Genomic DNA, 17,054 nt, shown 5'->3' with positions numbered 1-17,054 from the left:
TACAGCAAACATAAGGGGGCTCACCAGGGTAGGGGGGCACCGCTCCCTCCTCAAGCTGAGCAGGTCATTTCAGTGGGGTTCCTAACACTGCTCATCCTTGGCTCATTCCCACACTGCTGCTCAGCCAGGGGGACCACCCCTTGCTCCTCATGGTGCCTAACAAAACCACCATTACTAGGTGATAAAGACCTACTGGTAGGCTGTTTTCCTCCCACTTCCTCTGAAGTAGCTTGGAAATACTTTCTTTCCAGTAATTACTTTCATTCCAGAAAGCAGTACTTTCTTTTCCACAATTGTGCCGCCTTGCAGACTCGACCCATGCCACCATTTGTGTTTCACAACGAAGGCAAACTTCTCCATTTATGCCTCCCAAAACTGACAGCAACTATCCTGAGTCTGAAATACTCTTGGAATGTCTGCAAGGGACAAAAACCACTTCAGCCTCCCTGCTCCAGTCATTTACCCTCTCTTCCTGACCACGTGCAGAAGGACTGACCCAGGCTGACGGTGACTGTCCTTCTTTCAACAGTCATGAACTTTGTCTGTGACAAAGGCAATCACTTGCGTGGGCTGGAAAAGTACTTGCGTCCTGCTGTATGCCCTGTGCTAGCTCCAGGTTGCATTAGGCTCAGGACGCTCACTGGTGCAGGCAGAAGGTTTTCATCAGTCTAAACTGGCTACTGAAATTAGCTATTGGAAAAAAAAAACCCAAACCTCTCAAAGGTTTGTAGAACTATTTATTTTTTTTCTTCATATTTGCCATAATAGAAGTGTCCCCTGTATGGAGAGAACTGATTCCCTTTGAAAATAAAATCTTTCATGAGGCTCTCGTTTCCAGTCCTAGCTCTCTTACGGCAAACCCGGGTATGCTGCCTGCTCTAAGACAATCTGCAGCATCCCCAAGGACACGATGTGAGCTCCTCCGCACAGGCCAGAATCTGTGCACCAGGTGCTGGCCTGGCCTAGGAAAAGGACTGGAACATTTACCACCCTAAGCCAAGTGCTGTGGAAGACAAGAAGCACTGTTTCCTGAGATTTCCATAGTGATTTTTTTCTTCTTGAAGCCCCTGGTGGAGAGTTTGTCTTTAAGTCACCTCCGAAAAATCCTTTTCAAGAAGCTTCCCTTTAGTGAAGCACATTGCTGCACCTCCAGCTGATACTCTGCAAACAGACATTTGCTTTGCTGTACATATGGGAATGTAAATATTTACAGTATTCCTAAAAATCTAATTTGTTTTTCATTCTACCACAGATTCTGAGACCAGTAGAGAAAACATTTGTTAAATTGACTGAAAATGAAAAAAAGAAAGAAAAAGGAATACAAACATCATCCCTATTTATATATGGAAGTACCTAGTGCTGGGTGCTTGCAGTGCCTGCAAGGCTCATTTTGGGAAAGAAGAGTTTGCATTTGGGTATTGGAACCTCTTCTGTCTTTCAGCTGAGCTACTGCGCTCTGTAATTCATCTATCTGAATGTCCTGGCATTTCATTCAGGCACCTTCTTGAATACAAAATTAATCCTACAAAGAGCGCTGGGATGTAGCTTTGCTTCACAGGTCAGGAGCTGTGGCACAAATGGAGAAAGTTGTTTGCCAAGTTGATAACACGGATCTGTAGCAAGGAGGAGAATTAAATTCAGCAAGCTCAGACTAAAGGCACAAAACTGCCCTTTTCCATGCTGAACTGTACACACATCTACCCACCTGGCAGATCCTGCAATGCCTATTTTTGCCCTCCAAAAGTTCAGGACATATAGTTAGCCCACAGGATCTCAGTCAGCATGTGCTTTAATTCCCATGGCTTTGGGCTTGGCCTACTTTTTTTTTTTTTTTTTTTGTGCTAATTAGGTGAAATGTTGGATGGACGCACCTTTTCTGCACTCTCAATATGACATTCTTGAAAAAGGCAAAACATTAAAACTACTCACATACAAAAAGAAACACCGCAACTGGATTTTGTTTTCTTTTTTTAATATATATTTTTTAATTTAAAGTAACACCTCCCCTCTGTTCCTGGCAGCTTTGAGTTATTGTTACATCAAGCACTGGCAACTGAGACCCTACTTGGAAAATGTGACTCCCAGCAGAAAAAGATTAAATGTATTTAAGGGTGGCACTTTGACACTGGTGCAGGCTTGAAACAGGGGAACATTGCTATAAAAAGCAACCAAACGGGCTGGTGAGTTTGTACTTCCTCTGTTATTATTAAATATAGTTATATTTTAAGAAGGTCTCGCAGTGTGGTTCCTCTGACTCTGTAAGCCTGCAGCAAAGGCTCACTTAACGATGGCTGGAGATTAAAAGGATTCAAGTGCAGATCCCTCAAGCACTTTGCAGGCTTCTCTTAAATGTGGAGCCTAAGGAAATCTCCATCAGCGCGTAAGAGAAAATACAGATGCAAATTACTTAAGTGCCTCCAAAATGCCACTGACTTCTCTAAATTTTTCTGACAAATAATTGAAGTGAAGGTAAAAAGCAGCTTATTTTTACCATCACCTCAGCGATCTGTCAGAATCATTCTGCGCGGCGGACGATGGTTCAAACCACAGAAGACAGAGACAGGCATCATGACGAGCGGGGGTTCTCCACCCTCAGTTTGAAAGGGCAAAGACAGCTGCCTTACATTAAGGACGGCATTTGCAGGGAGACTAGACCACTTGCTTGGTAGCAAGACAGTAAGTATATGTGCACATTAGCCCCTTTTTTTTGTTGTTTTCATTTTCTAGGTAAATTCTCTCATGAACAGGCTTGCAATGAGTGCTAGTGGCTGCCAGCCAGGGCCGCAGGGAGCTCCGGGGCTGCGCTGCTGGGGAAGGCAACTGCTGGACCAGTGCAGCTGCTGGGGAGGAGAGCTGGGCAACCAGGCCAGGAGCAGGGGCTCCAGTCCAGCAGCTTATAAAAAAAAAAAAAAAAAAAATTCTTATCAAGAGACAGCACGCTCTGACATCTAGGAAGAGGGCAGGGAGCTGGGAATGCCCCTCTTCTGTTGGCTTCTTGACTGTTTCTCACTTGAAGACTTCACACTTCCCCTCCCCAGTCTATAAACAGCAACTACAGCAAACGTGACCACCCCCATTGCAAAGTGCTCTGAAAGCTGCGGATACGGACTGGGTGCAGCACTGCCTGATGGCTGCTCTAGCACATCAGCCGCGTTAGGGAGCTCAGGCTTATTCACACCACATCCCTGCAGACACTCACTTTATGAGCACCTCCAAAACCAGCCTTACCCAAGTGCTCTGAATCACCGGCTGGAGGGATGGGTCTCTCCCCCTGTCCTTCTCCACAGAGCAGCTGGCGGAGCTAGATGCCAAAGGCTTGGTGGCCTGGTTCCCCCTGCAGCTTAAACCAGGCTATAATGTGGTTGGGGGTTTTTTCTTGTGTCAACTATGCATATGTACTACTGCTTTTAGAAGCCCTCCCGAAATACACAGGTGCTCTTTGTCCATCTCAACAGCACATGACCTCTGAGTTTCTTTCAATTTTTTTTCTTCCCTCCCAGAAGTTTTCCTGTGCATCAGTGCAACTCAGACTTCGTTTCTTCTATCATGTGTTTGTGTTTTATTTTCATCGGCTCTGACTCTTACTCCCTGTTTGAGCCATTTAGAGCTAAGGTGTAACTACACTACCAGTGTAACACAAGGATTTTGGTGGTTTGGCTCAAACCTGTTATCTAGCAAGTTTGCTGGCTGCAGGAGCCACTCGGGAGACTGAGCTGGGAAATGGGACCCAGTTCCTAGTTGAACTTCAGACTAATGAGGAGCCTCAGGGGCAGGAAGACCAGATTGAGAATTTTATTACCTCCTCCCAGGAAGTGACCTATAATCAGGGTGCCCGAGATCTCAAAATTTATGGCAGAACAGGACAAACTTGTCTGTAGGTATGAAACATCTCTGCTTGGGAAAGAAGGAGAAGGACCAGAGCTGTAGCTGCTGCACTTAACTCCCAGTTGGATGTGTTGCAAGTTCCCTGGCTCCAAGAGTACCGAGGGATGGAACACGTGTATGGACACTTAGGCTATGAATTCCTCACAGGACTCTACGAGGAGGGAGCTGGGCTGCCTCCAGCTATTGGGAACCCTACCCAGAGAGAAGGCTGCTCACACTCCAATGTCTGAAGTATGTAAGCTGGCAGGAGCTACCTGTGGCTGCATAGTTTGCTCCAAAACACAGGGCGTGCGTCCACATCAGCATGTGCCGGCAGGCAGATTCTGTTAACATCATACTTTATGCACTTACGCTTATTATACTATGTGCACAGAAACCAGATTTTGTGAAGTTTTTGATGGAGGCACAGGTGCTACTAGATTGTGCACCTGTGGAAGTGCAAGGCTCTCATTTAGCTGGATTTCAGTCTTTCTTCACCCACCTCCATCTGGAAGGCAAAGGCCATTCCTCTGGCTGGAACTTTTGGCCAAGTTCTCTGCTCTCTCTGCTGCAGTTCACCAGGCATCCATTTCCTCTCACATCAAACATCCACTATTTGTCACTCCTTCTGGGGGGATTCTTGGGTTTTCTCCTCTACCCATCACCTCTTACTGAGTATCAAATTCTCTACTCCCATCTTTTCATAAGGACAGCACTCAATAACCACTTTTATGCCATTTCAGACAAGCACTTTCCTGACTTCCACACATCACTCTTGAAAGAAGCTCATTCCCATTCTCTATAAAGCTATTTTCTAATGCTCTTTCAAATATTTCCTTGTAACATCTCTTACCTGTACCACTACAAAATGTATAGCTGGTACTCCAGCATCATCAGACCGCTATTATTTCATTGTAATATTCTTTTTCCCCTGAGGTAACTCAAGAGAAGACCTTCCTAAAAGTAAAATAATAGCTTCCATTATCACTTTATATCCTGAAGTTCTGTAAGCAGACCAAGCAAGGGACCCGCTTCCCAAAACAATTCTTCCATGCTGCCACCCACACTTGGGCATTAAAAATAGGAACGAGTAACCAGGCTACCGGGTCTGACCTGTTATGGGAGGGGAGGGAATGCCATGGGCACCTCTGAATCCTAAGAGCACCTGAGCAGCTCTGTCCCCTGCACTGCAATAAGCACAAAGAAGCCCGTATTATTTATGTACTATACATCATCCTGCCAACCCATCTAAACAAGCAGGCAGCCATTAACTGAAACTAAAATGATTTATTCTGTCTTTAGAAGACAGATTGAATAGCACTCACTGAGTAAAGCCTGAGGCCACCTACCATTCAGAGAGGATGCAAAAATACTGAATAGCTGCTCATCGCAACAGTATGTGACCGTGTAATTAAAGATGCAGCATAACTCATGCAAACATTAAGGTTTCCCAGGGAACTGTGATTCTTGCACTTCCTAGCTTCTGAGGGCTTGACTTCCACAACTGTTACATCCTATTAATGTTGGCATCTGCATGTAATTTCCTGGATTTGCTCTCCTTCCCTCAAAAAAAAAAACCCCTCATGGGGAAAACTCACTAGGTTCCCTTTTGTGGTGTCATCTTGAAATATTCATGGGGACCTTCAGTAGTCCTGAAATCTCTAGAGACTTCCAAAAGGTACCTGGCATTACAGCTATCAGAAAAACAAAGTAACTGGGCAACTTCAACAAAAAGAAACCTACTAATCCTACTTACAAAGGTATTTTAGTTACACACATCAAGTTAAAGTGCTCTGTGTGGGAATAGATGTGAAGGGTTTCCTTGCCTGAAAGCATTACAAGAGATTTCTGACCGGCAGAAGTGTGAGACATGATGGACATGCTGCTCAAGCTGTGGGTAGAGAGAGTGCCGGATGCCTTTCCTCAGCGCTATCTGTCATCTGTTCTGCTGCTCTGCTGAGGCAAAAGGGGAAATGCATTAAATAAAAGGGGTGGAGGGGAATTCGGGTAACAAACGAAACAGGAAATGGAAAGTCTTCAGATTATCTATAAACCTTTAGCAACCAGAATCATGGTAGCAAATTACAATCAAGTCATGCCACACTCTACATTTCCTGGGGTGCTTTATATGTGAATTTAACATAAATCTAGCCATCAGCCTCAACAGCACGTCATGCTTGCTTTCAAAGCCAGGCTAAGGAACTTGTCCTAATTGTGTTATTTTTCTCCAGTACTGGAATTAATTTACTTTTAAGTTCAGATGAATCAGATGATGAATTTTAACAAGCCAGTGTTCCCCCCAAGCAAAATGGCAGAGCTCATAAACCTCCATTTATCCAGTGATCAGTTTTTATTTCTCCATGGTGAATAATTTCAAAGACAAACCATGAAGCAGTAGCTCAGTTAGTGTCAGCTGTATGCAGTAGCAGCAGAGGGGAGCCCAAGAAAGGAAGGCCTATCCCTTGTGCCACCACCATTTCTAAAAAACCACTGCCCTTTGCCTCAAACTCACATGCTGCCAGACCATTTGGGTTATAGGTAGAGAAGTCCCTGTTGATAATTCCACAACCCAAATGAAGTCTTGTCCAGAGTTCTGCCTCTTGCCTTTCCTGCTGCCACTCCCCAGCAGCACAGTGTTTATCCCATTTGCTCAGTGTGCATCCCATTTGCCCCAGCACATCCAGCTGCCAACACATCCATCACTGCCAACAGCAAGGGAGGGGACAAGGATGTCAGAAGGCTCCTTAAGGCTACCTCAGGGTCTAGACTGCTCTTGGTTTACCCCACAGAATTGGTGAACGGTCCAGGGGAGAGGAATGCAAAAGTCTGAGAGGGGCTCTTTCACCTCACCAGCCCTTCCCCTTTTGTTCTGCAGAAGGGAAAGAAGAATGCCAAGGAGCCTTTCCTTCCCTCCTCAACTTCTTCCCTTCCTGTGCTATGCAGCATAGACTGAACTGAAGGCAGAGGAAGCGTTTAGGACTGAACCTACTGCTGAGTACATCCTGCCAGCCTACTAGGATTCATTATCCGCTATCTTATGCCAGTATCTCTCACACTTCAAAACCTGCAGCAAGTTCCCCTGTCCCTCTGCACTCTCCTAATAATCTGCCTTTCTCCACCGCCTGGGAACCAACAAGACACAACACGCCATACCCACATGGAGAGTGAGAAGCTCCCACTGTTTTCTGCTAAAGGAATCACTCCTTCAATTTTAATAGCAATAGCCGTGGTTTTGGTTTGGGGTTCAAACCCTGATCACAATACATGGGGAAGAAAGAGCTTATTCTTCTTTCCATCTAGGAGCTACGACCTCCATTGGGCTACAGAACTCCTGGAAAAACAGCCAAAATCCTTGTGCCACACCTAGATAAAATTTGCAGACAGAAGAAAGCACACAGTCCAAGAAAGCAGCTGTAAGAACAGCAAGCAACCACCTCAGCCAGAGCCCTGGTGAAGAAACTATACAGCCACTCCTCTGGCAGATGCTGTGAGAGCAGAGACAAGACAGATGACAACGGGGGGGGGGGGGGGGGGGGGGGGGGGGGGGGTGTACTGTGGGGGGGCAACTGAAAACAGTACAAGGGTACCAAAAAAAAAAAAAAAAAAGTTAAGGGATAAAAGAAGAAAGGGAGCCTCAAGTAAAGAACCATTATATTCCATTGATTTGAAGAGATCAGATCTCAAAGGACAAGTGCTACAAATCAACCTAAACGATTCTATGATTCTATGAAATATCTCATCCCTTGTTTTTAAGCAACGTCTGTTCAGCCACTAACTGGGTACTTGGGCTCTGCCTGGATATGCCGTTCATTCACCAGCTGGCACTCTGTCTCCATTGATCCCAGTCAAGTTTATAATCAGAGGGGCTGGAGTCACATAATGAAGCAAGCTTCCCCATGCTGAGCAGAAGCCTTTTTAACACTTGGTGAAGGGGAATTCATCACACCAACTTCTTGGAACAGCCACTGCACTGTTGTCTCTGAATCCTTTTGTGCCTTCTCAGTCAGGCCACCTTTGAAGCATGTTAAGTGGAAAAATCTGACTTCTAGTGCACAAAATACTAAAAACATTTCATCGCAGAACTTACAGCTCTAAATCTGAAACTAAAAACTTCTTCCAGGAGAAGAAGGAGTCCTTCCAAATTCCAACGTAAGTAATGAAAAGTCTGATCGTCAAATTGTGCACAGTTAATTTGCAGTCAACATGGTTTTTGATTGCTCTGTTAGACTGGCTGCGTACTGCCCAGCCCCACTGTGCCCTTCAGGAATTAGTGCACTACAAATAATACATGACAGCAGTACTCTGAGCTGAGTTCAGTGACAGTATCTAGTTTCCCCTGCCTTGTGCAGGCAGCAAGCATGCTATAACTGTGCTGAACCCTGGTATTGCTCACTGTATCATCTCATCTCACTGCCTTTTCTGAAAATCAGGATGAGAACAGACCACTAAGCGTGGCTGTGAGGTTTTCCTTTGTAATATACAAAATCTGTAACAGTTGTTCTTTTTAATATTTAATCTTCAAGAATATAGGAAATACTAAAACCTATTAATTTAGACATATAAAAAATATCCATTGAAGAGGAACTAATCCTGGAAAGATTTAATATTAATTAGTAAAAACAATGTAATGTTCATCCAAAAAAGGCTGGAGAAACGATTTGGAAACTCCTTGAATTTGCTGGAATCTAAAATTGAGAAAGGTGAATATGCAAGATATTTTAGGACCTCCATATTTGTGTTCTACAATTTTTTCTTCTAGTATCTTGACACATCTGAGAGATTCTGTTCAAATATCTTTCTGTTACAGCAATCTAATACATATCCTGGTTACTCCCTGTTCTCATTTTTGCATTCTCTGTTGTACTGTTGCCACCTTGCTTCATGCTGAAGAATAAGACCAAGGACTAAATGTCAAAGTGAAGGATGGTTTCACAAGAGTGACAGTGATCTTACGAGCTCCCACTGTACCGCAGAAATTTTATTTTCAGAGGTACTGGCTACCAGTAACCTCTACTGACCTCTTCTAGATTGTGGGCGTGCTCATGATGTCTGAAAATCAGAAGCAAATCGAGTGATCTAAATAATTCCAATTACTACGTTCAATATGTTATTATTTCGGATTTCAGTAAAGAGGTTGAAAGTGGAGCTGTAAACAGCCAACAGCTCTGCACTAAGTGTATGCCTATACTATCTGCCTGTAACCAGCTTCTGAGAGCACGCAAATAAGCACAACTTGCCAACTGTAAGATTGCTGCCTAAACTGTGCTGACTCCTTGGGTCTCATTAGTTCTATCAAACCTCAACAGACGTATCCGTGAAGGAGAGGCAAAATTCAGTAGGTCTTGCAAGGGCAGAAAAATTGGATGAAGAGACCCCTACCAAAGCTTATGTTCCAGTATTTTGACTTGAGATACCCAGAAGGTAAGTTCCCAAGTGGAAGTAAATTTAACACTCTACAGCAAATACAGTCTTCACCTGAGATAAGCTCAGCATGAGACTACTACCTTGACAAACAGACCCAAACATACCCCTGCTCTGACACCCACCATCTCACCAGCCGCTTTTCCCTCTGTTTGCTCATCTTATTCTGCACTTTCATCCAGTAAGACATCACATTAGTGCTCGCTCATATATATTGCTGCTAATTAAATGATAGCAACATATAATTTAGACTAATCTTGAAACTAACACAGATTTTGTCCTAAAATGACCTAGTGGAAATTTTCCAAACTCTTAGAAACACTGAGCATTAACAAAAGAATAGTTACAGTGAGATCCTGCTGAGGTAACAGTGCACTGTCATAACTGTAGAAGTGCTTCAACGTTGTATTTCCAGCTAATAAATTAGGACCCGATAATTATTGTAAAAAAGATTTACCAGAAAGCTTAGGCACGACTAGCTAAAACACCAGCCAACAGGATCTGTGCTCCAAAAGATGTGTCCCGTGAAAACTGTGAAAACTCAACCCCGCCCTTTATGCTGTTGGGTTGTTTCTTTGTCTTTTCCTTGTTCTGACATAGGCGATACCTGCTGGTAAAGCTGCCACTCTGCCTGCTGCATCGCAGTATCACTGCTTTCTACCACCTCCCTGCGTTCCAGAAGATCCTATGCAGGCTGCAATAATCAAACAGTTCTCCGTTATCAACAGTTATTTTATTGTTGTCAAAAGCTACAGAAAATATTGGGTAGCCAAATGCATCAACACATGAAAGCATCAGTAAGCGTAACCTAGGTCAACCCCCCCTCCTCAGGAAACGGGATGTGCAGCGTTTTCCTGTGCATGTTTTAGCTGCCCTCTTACCTTCACTGTGCTTGCCTTCAATACTGTTGTCTGTTGTAAAAACTAGTTAGAGGAACTTTTGAATAGCTTCCACATAGAGGTGAAATATTAAATGGTAGTGTTTCTATTTTCTTAGTCTGCATGAGAATAACAAAATTTACCTTGTCATAATAGTATCTGAGCGCTCGGCTCAGCTTGTCATAATTCATATTAGTTTTGTTTTTTCTGAGTCCCCACAGCTTAGCCACTTCTTCTGCCTTGAGTAGCTTGAATTCGCCATCATTAGACGTCCAGCAAATCAGGTGCTCATGTTTCTGGTCTAGCAGCAACTGCAAAAGGAACTGCCACAGTGTGATTGCACTCTCCATACCTACAAGGGACAAAGGAGAGCAACAGTGTGAAAAACATCTGGGAGCAGGTGTTTCACCCAACACTCATTTCAGTAATAAGCTCTGTGTAGGAGTCATCCTACGTAATTGAGCAAAGGAAGCTACTATATCATTTACAACCAAACATCCGCAAGACCTACAGGTCTTGCACTCCCGTTTCTGTATTTTTTCCACTGCTATTTTCTGAAGGAACACATAAAATAGAGTAAGTATTTAGAAAAGCATTGCCTGCATAGTTCACGTGGTACAGGGTCATCTCCAGTTGGTGTCTTCAACTCAACATACGGAACCACCCTTCAAAGGAACATATGGGGCAAAAAAGAAAGGACTTGATGTAACTATCCACTGAAATGGACCAAAAAACTGCTGTTAGTAAACAGATATGTCACTGTGAAGAAGGGGAGGAAAAGGGAAGACCAGAGCAGTTGCCTTTCTTTAGAGGACCAGAAAGCACTCTTTCCCCGTCCCACCACACGCACTTGCATTCCCACTGTCATACGGCCTTTGTCTATTTGTTCCAGGGCCCGAAATGGCTCTTGCTGCTTCTGTTTGCCAATTCAAATAGCTCAAAAGATATTATCTATTTTGCAGAAATGCTGAAAGTTCAGTACACTTAAGCACAGTAAAGTAAATGATGTTTACCCTGAACCTTTCTCTAAGGGATCTTTTCTTTCATTATCATACATACAACTGAGAACTAGGAATATTTTTAACGGTGCCCGAGTCTCACTTCTAAGTTGTTTGAATATGTTTTCTCTGCTAAAGGTTATTTGAATATTTTTTTCTCTCCTAACTGCCTGCGCTACTGAGCCCTCCCTAGAATAAACCGTTTTTCAAGCACTGCAATACAAGGAAAAACTTAAGAACAGCTGTATTCCAACTCAGCACAGGCATATACACAACTTAAAACTTGGGAGCGTTACCACTGAAGACAATTTATTATTGTAATGAAGGCGTAGCTAAAACTGACCTTTCAAGCTACAGAACGACGAAGTGAGATTTTCCCCCACTTTCAACAACATTGCCAGCCTTAGCATGTTAACACTGTTTCAAAAAATTCTTTCTTGGCCTCTTCTAATACTTAATTTGGACGTGTTATGTCTAACTAACGCAGACTGAAAGACGCCGGTGTTACTGGGTTAACTGACTGTGGTGCTAATGGGGCTAACTATTACCTGACTTACCTTTGCACACGTAACAATGGATATTTTTGTCTTTATCTAAACAAGCTCATGACTTTTAACTTCCTTGCTCATTTCGTTTCCTAATATATTACTGTTTGTGTCCTAATAGATTCCACGGCCGGAATATGCCGGGCTCACTGCCTGACGGTTCCCTTGGTGGGTTGACCGCAAGAGGGCACAAGACTTCCAACTATCCACCGCATGGAACACTACCGCAGGCGGCTGAGGCAAGAGTTGCCTCTTCCAGTCTGGCCCAGCACTAAGGAAATCACGTTGCATAAGCTTCGCCAGGATAAAGGAAAATAAATTGCATAAGCTTCACTAGTATAAAGGAAAATAAATTGCATAAGCTTCACTAGCGTAAAAGCAAGTTAAAGATACTAGAAGAATGTTGTCAGTTCCCTGGCCAAACGAGGGTTGGCAGAATTAATGATGGCAAAAGCCTCGTTTCTCTAATTAACTGAGAATCCAGTCTGAATGACAAGGACAAAAATATCTATCCCTGACACCCAGCTGTGTAACACGGTAACTACATAGCACCTTCAAGCGACGGCAGAAGCTCCCAGGACACTTAGGTATCCTTGAAACAGAACTGCCTACATGGATGATCTGGCACTTTCAAAGGTTTGCATTTGCTTCATTGCATTTTTTTATCACTTTATACAAATCCTTTTCCTCATAGTGTAAGGCAAGAAAAAAAAAATGTACACCTAGAATTTAATATACCTGAAAGTTATATACTCACTTTACAGTCTTTAAAAGTTCCTTTAAACTACACCATCTGTGCAAGTATTAACATCTTTAACGGATTATTTATCTATAACGTCATAGCTAATAAAGTATTATTAGTAGTATTATAACTAATTATTATTAATTTGGCATCATATATACATACTTTTTAACTAATATTTATGAATTTTGCAACGTCACTAAACATGTGTAGGTATATACAGTCATATTAATATGTATAATTAATTATACATGTTAATTATTAATATCAATTACTTAATATTAATACTCTTAGTTTCTGTACATCACGTATTATACAGTGATACCCTGCATAATTTCAGCTTGTAACATACAACAACAAACAAGAATTCACAAACAGAACTTTTTTTGCTCTGGAAAACTGGAAGTAACTTATAAATATCTTTCTTCAAAATTGTATTAAAATGTGTCCAGGTGTCCCACGCTACAAAGACCTGTCAGTAGAACTTCAGATGAGGAAGTTAAAGGTGGAAGAGAGTTACAGAAGCACCAATACAAACTCCACCGCCATGCCATTAGCCAAAGGAGTACAACACCTCAGAGATGCAATTCTCTCATCCAGACCTTAAATTACATCTTCCTTCAGATCATCAGCAATCATGCCTCTTCAGAGAGCTTAGGTGGAACTGAACTCACAGCAAAGCGCATTTTGCTGCAGTCTCCTCCATCTCCATTCGCCTCTGCCCAAGAACTCTCACAGGGTAACCTAGAGCTAACGTTGCATCACGCTTTCTATTATGAACCCGTTTCCTGATGCTTATCACTTGTAAAATGTAAAGAGTCTTGGATTCCATTTTGTCTACTGAGTGTGGGCCTTGTGGTGACTCAGCCACAGGCGTAATGTGAAATGCATGAACAGTGCCCGCCTGGGTGAGAACATCCTACAGGAGTACCTACGCCACACTATCTGTCCTGGTGACTAAGGAGAGGTGACTTCCATCAGGTTATTACATAAAAGGTAACTGCCACCTTTTTCAAAGTGGTTCAGTTCTTGGTGATCAGTTCTTTAACCAGCTGAGTTACGCAATCTTTGGAAGGCACTTCAGGTGCTGGATCCAGGGCAGACGGCGGTGGTGGGATTAGATTTAGGCAGCTCCTCAACACCCTGCTTGCCTTACCATCAACTCTCCACGTGCATAGCTCTGAACAGGCTTTATAAAGGACCTGCTCGCCTCAGAATTCAGCATCGATGTGCTTAATTGGTACGTGCACACATGTTCTACTGGATATGACCCAAGTCTGCCCATACAGAAATTAGATTAAAACAGCTCAGTGCTGCATTGTACCCCATCCCTCCATCTGCCACTGAGTTCCTGTATAAAGCTTCCCATATTGCTTGTATTACAACTGTATGTATATGATTCCTACCTGAGGCAAATCATGCAAATTACATTTTCAGCTGATCATTAATTGGATGGTCCTTTTCTTCTAAGCACCCAAATTGAGGCCCTCAGGTCTGAGTTACACTGAATATTCACAGCTGTAACTACCTTTAACAGAAGCTTTGTGCTCAGTATATATGGTGATGTAAAATCTTAAATACCTTGAATTCAGTAAACTGGTGTTAATCTTTGCATCTCATTTCCATTCTCTAAAATGTGATTTGCAGGGGAATAGTAAAAAACTAAGATCCTGCACTGACAAGATTTTTAAACTGATGCAAAATATTTAATTTCCAGTCAGGTCAACGGAAGTATTCACCTGCATTTCTCTATGGGCACAATTTTGGGCTTCCACAAAGTATTAACTATCCTCTTGGGAGATCAACGTGGCCACGCGGTGTACTAAGCCTTAACTTGCGCCTCATTTGAGTGGTGGAGCAAAAGAATCACATGACAGATGTATTACAAGACATGTACTTTAACCAAAAACGTGCTACCTGTATTAAAAGTTATTATAAATTATGATTGGGAGGAGTCAGAAGTCTTCAGAAAACATTTCATTTATGTATTTTCTAATTATTTTTAATTCTTACTGACTCAAAGGGAATTCAGTGTCTTGCCTTAATTTGACAGAAACGGGTGTTAGGATGTGGTCACTTCCTACAGGGCATATATTTCACATTTCATTCAACTCTTTATTAATATTAAGTAGTAATAATAAATATTCCTGTTACTTCTGTGTTCAGTACATAAATATACATGGAACCACATACTGAATTACATGGATTAGAAGAAAAATAGTTTTAAAAAAATTCACTTATTTAGACAGTGATATCCATCTATGGTACAGAATGAGACAGGCAACCTGAAAGAAACATATATTCTGTGTCATGGAAAGCCTAATCAAAATTCATATAGACAAAAGAGTCAATTTTTTCATCCATTCTCTTTAACATGTATGGTTTTGCCACCTTACCATTTTTTAAATATTTATACAATGCATTTGACAGTCAAAGATATTTTCTAAGCCATGAAACAAAATTTGCTAGGTTGACCTGACCTAAATAGCCTAGTAATTTTACTTTGTGAACAGTTCCACTACCGCTGATGCAAATAATCACTGGCATAGCTAGAAGGAATTATACTTGGAAATGCCGCGTTAGACAGCAAAAGAATATTTCAGGGCCAAATTTTCTGAAAGTCCCTTTCTCAGGCAGCTGTGACAGGTAACCACACTAACACCCTCTTCATTACCACTTACATTCTTTCAAATGTGCCCCCCCCCACCCCCCCCAAGCCTACCAACTGCATGATCAGTGTGACACAATGTGTCTCCACACATCAAATTTTCAGTTCAGGACTGATGCGAGAAGGAGGCAACTCAGAGTATCTGTGCTGATAATACTGCCCCTGTTCATTTCAACCAAATTAAGGGACTAACGGAAATGCCTAAACTTGGAGCTGCAGCAAAGCCAACGCCGTAAGCTCTCCCTGAAGAGACTAACAGAAAAGGACAGACATACCCACAGGGCAAAGCATCCCATCTAAGAGATGATTTTCCTGTAAAGGGGGTGCTCAAATTCCTCACTTACGTGAGGGTCCCGAATGCCAAACACTGGCTCTCCCCTTAGCCTACAGAGACTGACTTCTACCAGCATGAGCAAGCATTATGAAAACATTATGCAAGTTATGCTGGAAACGGTTAAGACGTATGAATACACATGCGGATGAGCTGCATTACCTTTTTTTTTTGACCAAGACAATGCACACAAAATTCCATACGACAAAGTGTCGGTAAAGTGGCATTAAGGTCCAAAACAAAAAGTCATTAACCTGCCGGGCAAAATAAAACAAATAAGCAAGCCACCTTAAATCCAGGCAGTAGAAAACCAGGAGGCTCAGAGAAAAAGCTGGCTAAATAAAAAGTTCAGTGTCAGAAAGATTTATGACATGAACTGTGAGATAAGTAGGATACTCTTTGGGGCATTAAGTTTTGTAGGACTCTTGAACAGGAAAAGCTAGAGGACAAAAGCAGAAAGCTGGAAAGCAGCTCTGTAGCATTCAGGACCTCTGCAGAGGTCCTTAGCTTCCACACAACTATGTTACAGCTGTGTTCTGTTCTCCCACATACTCCAGGTTTCCTACCTGGATTCCTTCTCCCCACTCTATGTTAGCTCCCCCACAGCCTTTCAAAAATAAAGAGATATACCGCTGATCCTGGACAATCAACACGAACAAGTCCTGAAGGCTAAAACTCGGAATCCCTCCAGACATGAGGACCAAAACCAGCCCCTTGTTGCTTTAGAGGGTCCGCAGAGAAACATCTGGGACTCTGAGCTATAAACCAGGTCGTGGGATTTGGGGCAGAGGAGGGACAGCTGAGTGGGACAGACTGGCTGGGGAGCCCAGAGGCTGAAAAAAATCAGCTGGAGATCAATTAAATCAGGAAGACATAAAAGGTGTTAGCCAGCATTATGCACTATAGTTAGTCACAGAGAGATGATGATCAGACACATACGTGAAAAGGATTAAGACGCAGAGTCAGGGCAGGGAAATTAATTTCCCTTAGTGTATGAAGAAACTGCCGATTCCTTCTGTAGCCAAAGCAGCTGCAAAAGACTCAGCTTCTTTTCGTATGCCCCACCACAGCAGGCACACGCCTCCACTCACATTTCCCTTACAGGCAAGTGTGTGCTTTTGCAAGCACACAGTATTTCTCTGTAACAGATGCCTTTTTTTTTTTTTTTAGCTACTCTGGAAAACGTGTGTATATTTTTTGTACGTCCATTTACTGCTTTTGTGTCCTACTTCTGGCCAACAACACGTTTCTCTGAGCAGCGTGACGCGGGGCATTGTTAGCTTCTCATTCACGTTAGCATTCGGCTTCCTTTATTTCTGCAGGTTGCAGCCAGGAAACTGGAAAATGGGCCACAGGAAACCTGGCCTCCTACATCTGTCCCAGTTTGTAATAGCAGCTCTGGTTTTATTTTTCTAAGTGTCTCAGGTTCATTTTAACCCTTGAGATGACTGCTGCAATAACACGTGAAAGAACATGACTCTTTTGTTATTATTTTTTTTTAACCACCGTTTCTCAATACTAGAATTTGAGATTTTGCTAAACCATACTCATTTTTCAAGTGTGTTGATACTTATAAAATAAAGTTATGTGAGTTTTAAAAAACTTTG

The 17,054-nt window shown here is 42.6% G+C and overlaps 1 protein-coding gene across 1 annotated transcript in view; it reads right to left on the bottom strand.

Annotated features, from left to right (window-relative positions):
* ELK3 (ETS transcription factor ELK3) overlaps nt 1-17,054 on the bottom strand; it is a 39,210-nt gene that overhangs the window by 11,520 nt on the left and 10,636 nt on the right. Inside the window, exon 2 of the mRNA XM_075722279.1 lies at nt 10,307-10,515. Within this exon, the coding sequence (XP_075578394.1) occupies nt 10,307-10,513 (207 nt within the window). The 5' untranslated portion in view covers nt 10,514-10,515. The remainder of the gene's footprint in view (nt 1-10,306; nt 10,516-17,054) is intronic.

Source organism: Pelecanus crispus, chromosome 1 (genome assembly GCF_030463565.1).
Source record: "Pelecanus crispus isolate bPelCri1 chromosome 1, bPelCri1.pri, whole genome shotgun sequence".
In the NCBI taxonomy this organism is placed as follows: Eukaryota; Metazoa; Chordata; class Aves; order Pelecaniformes; family Pelecanidae; genus Pelecanus; species Pelecanus crispus.
Note: the sequence above shows the minus strand (reverse complement) of the source record. Positions and strands in the feature narration are given on the sequence as shown.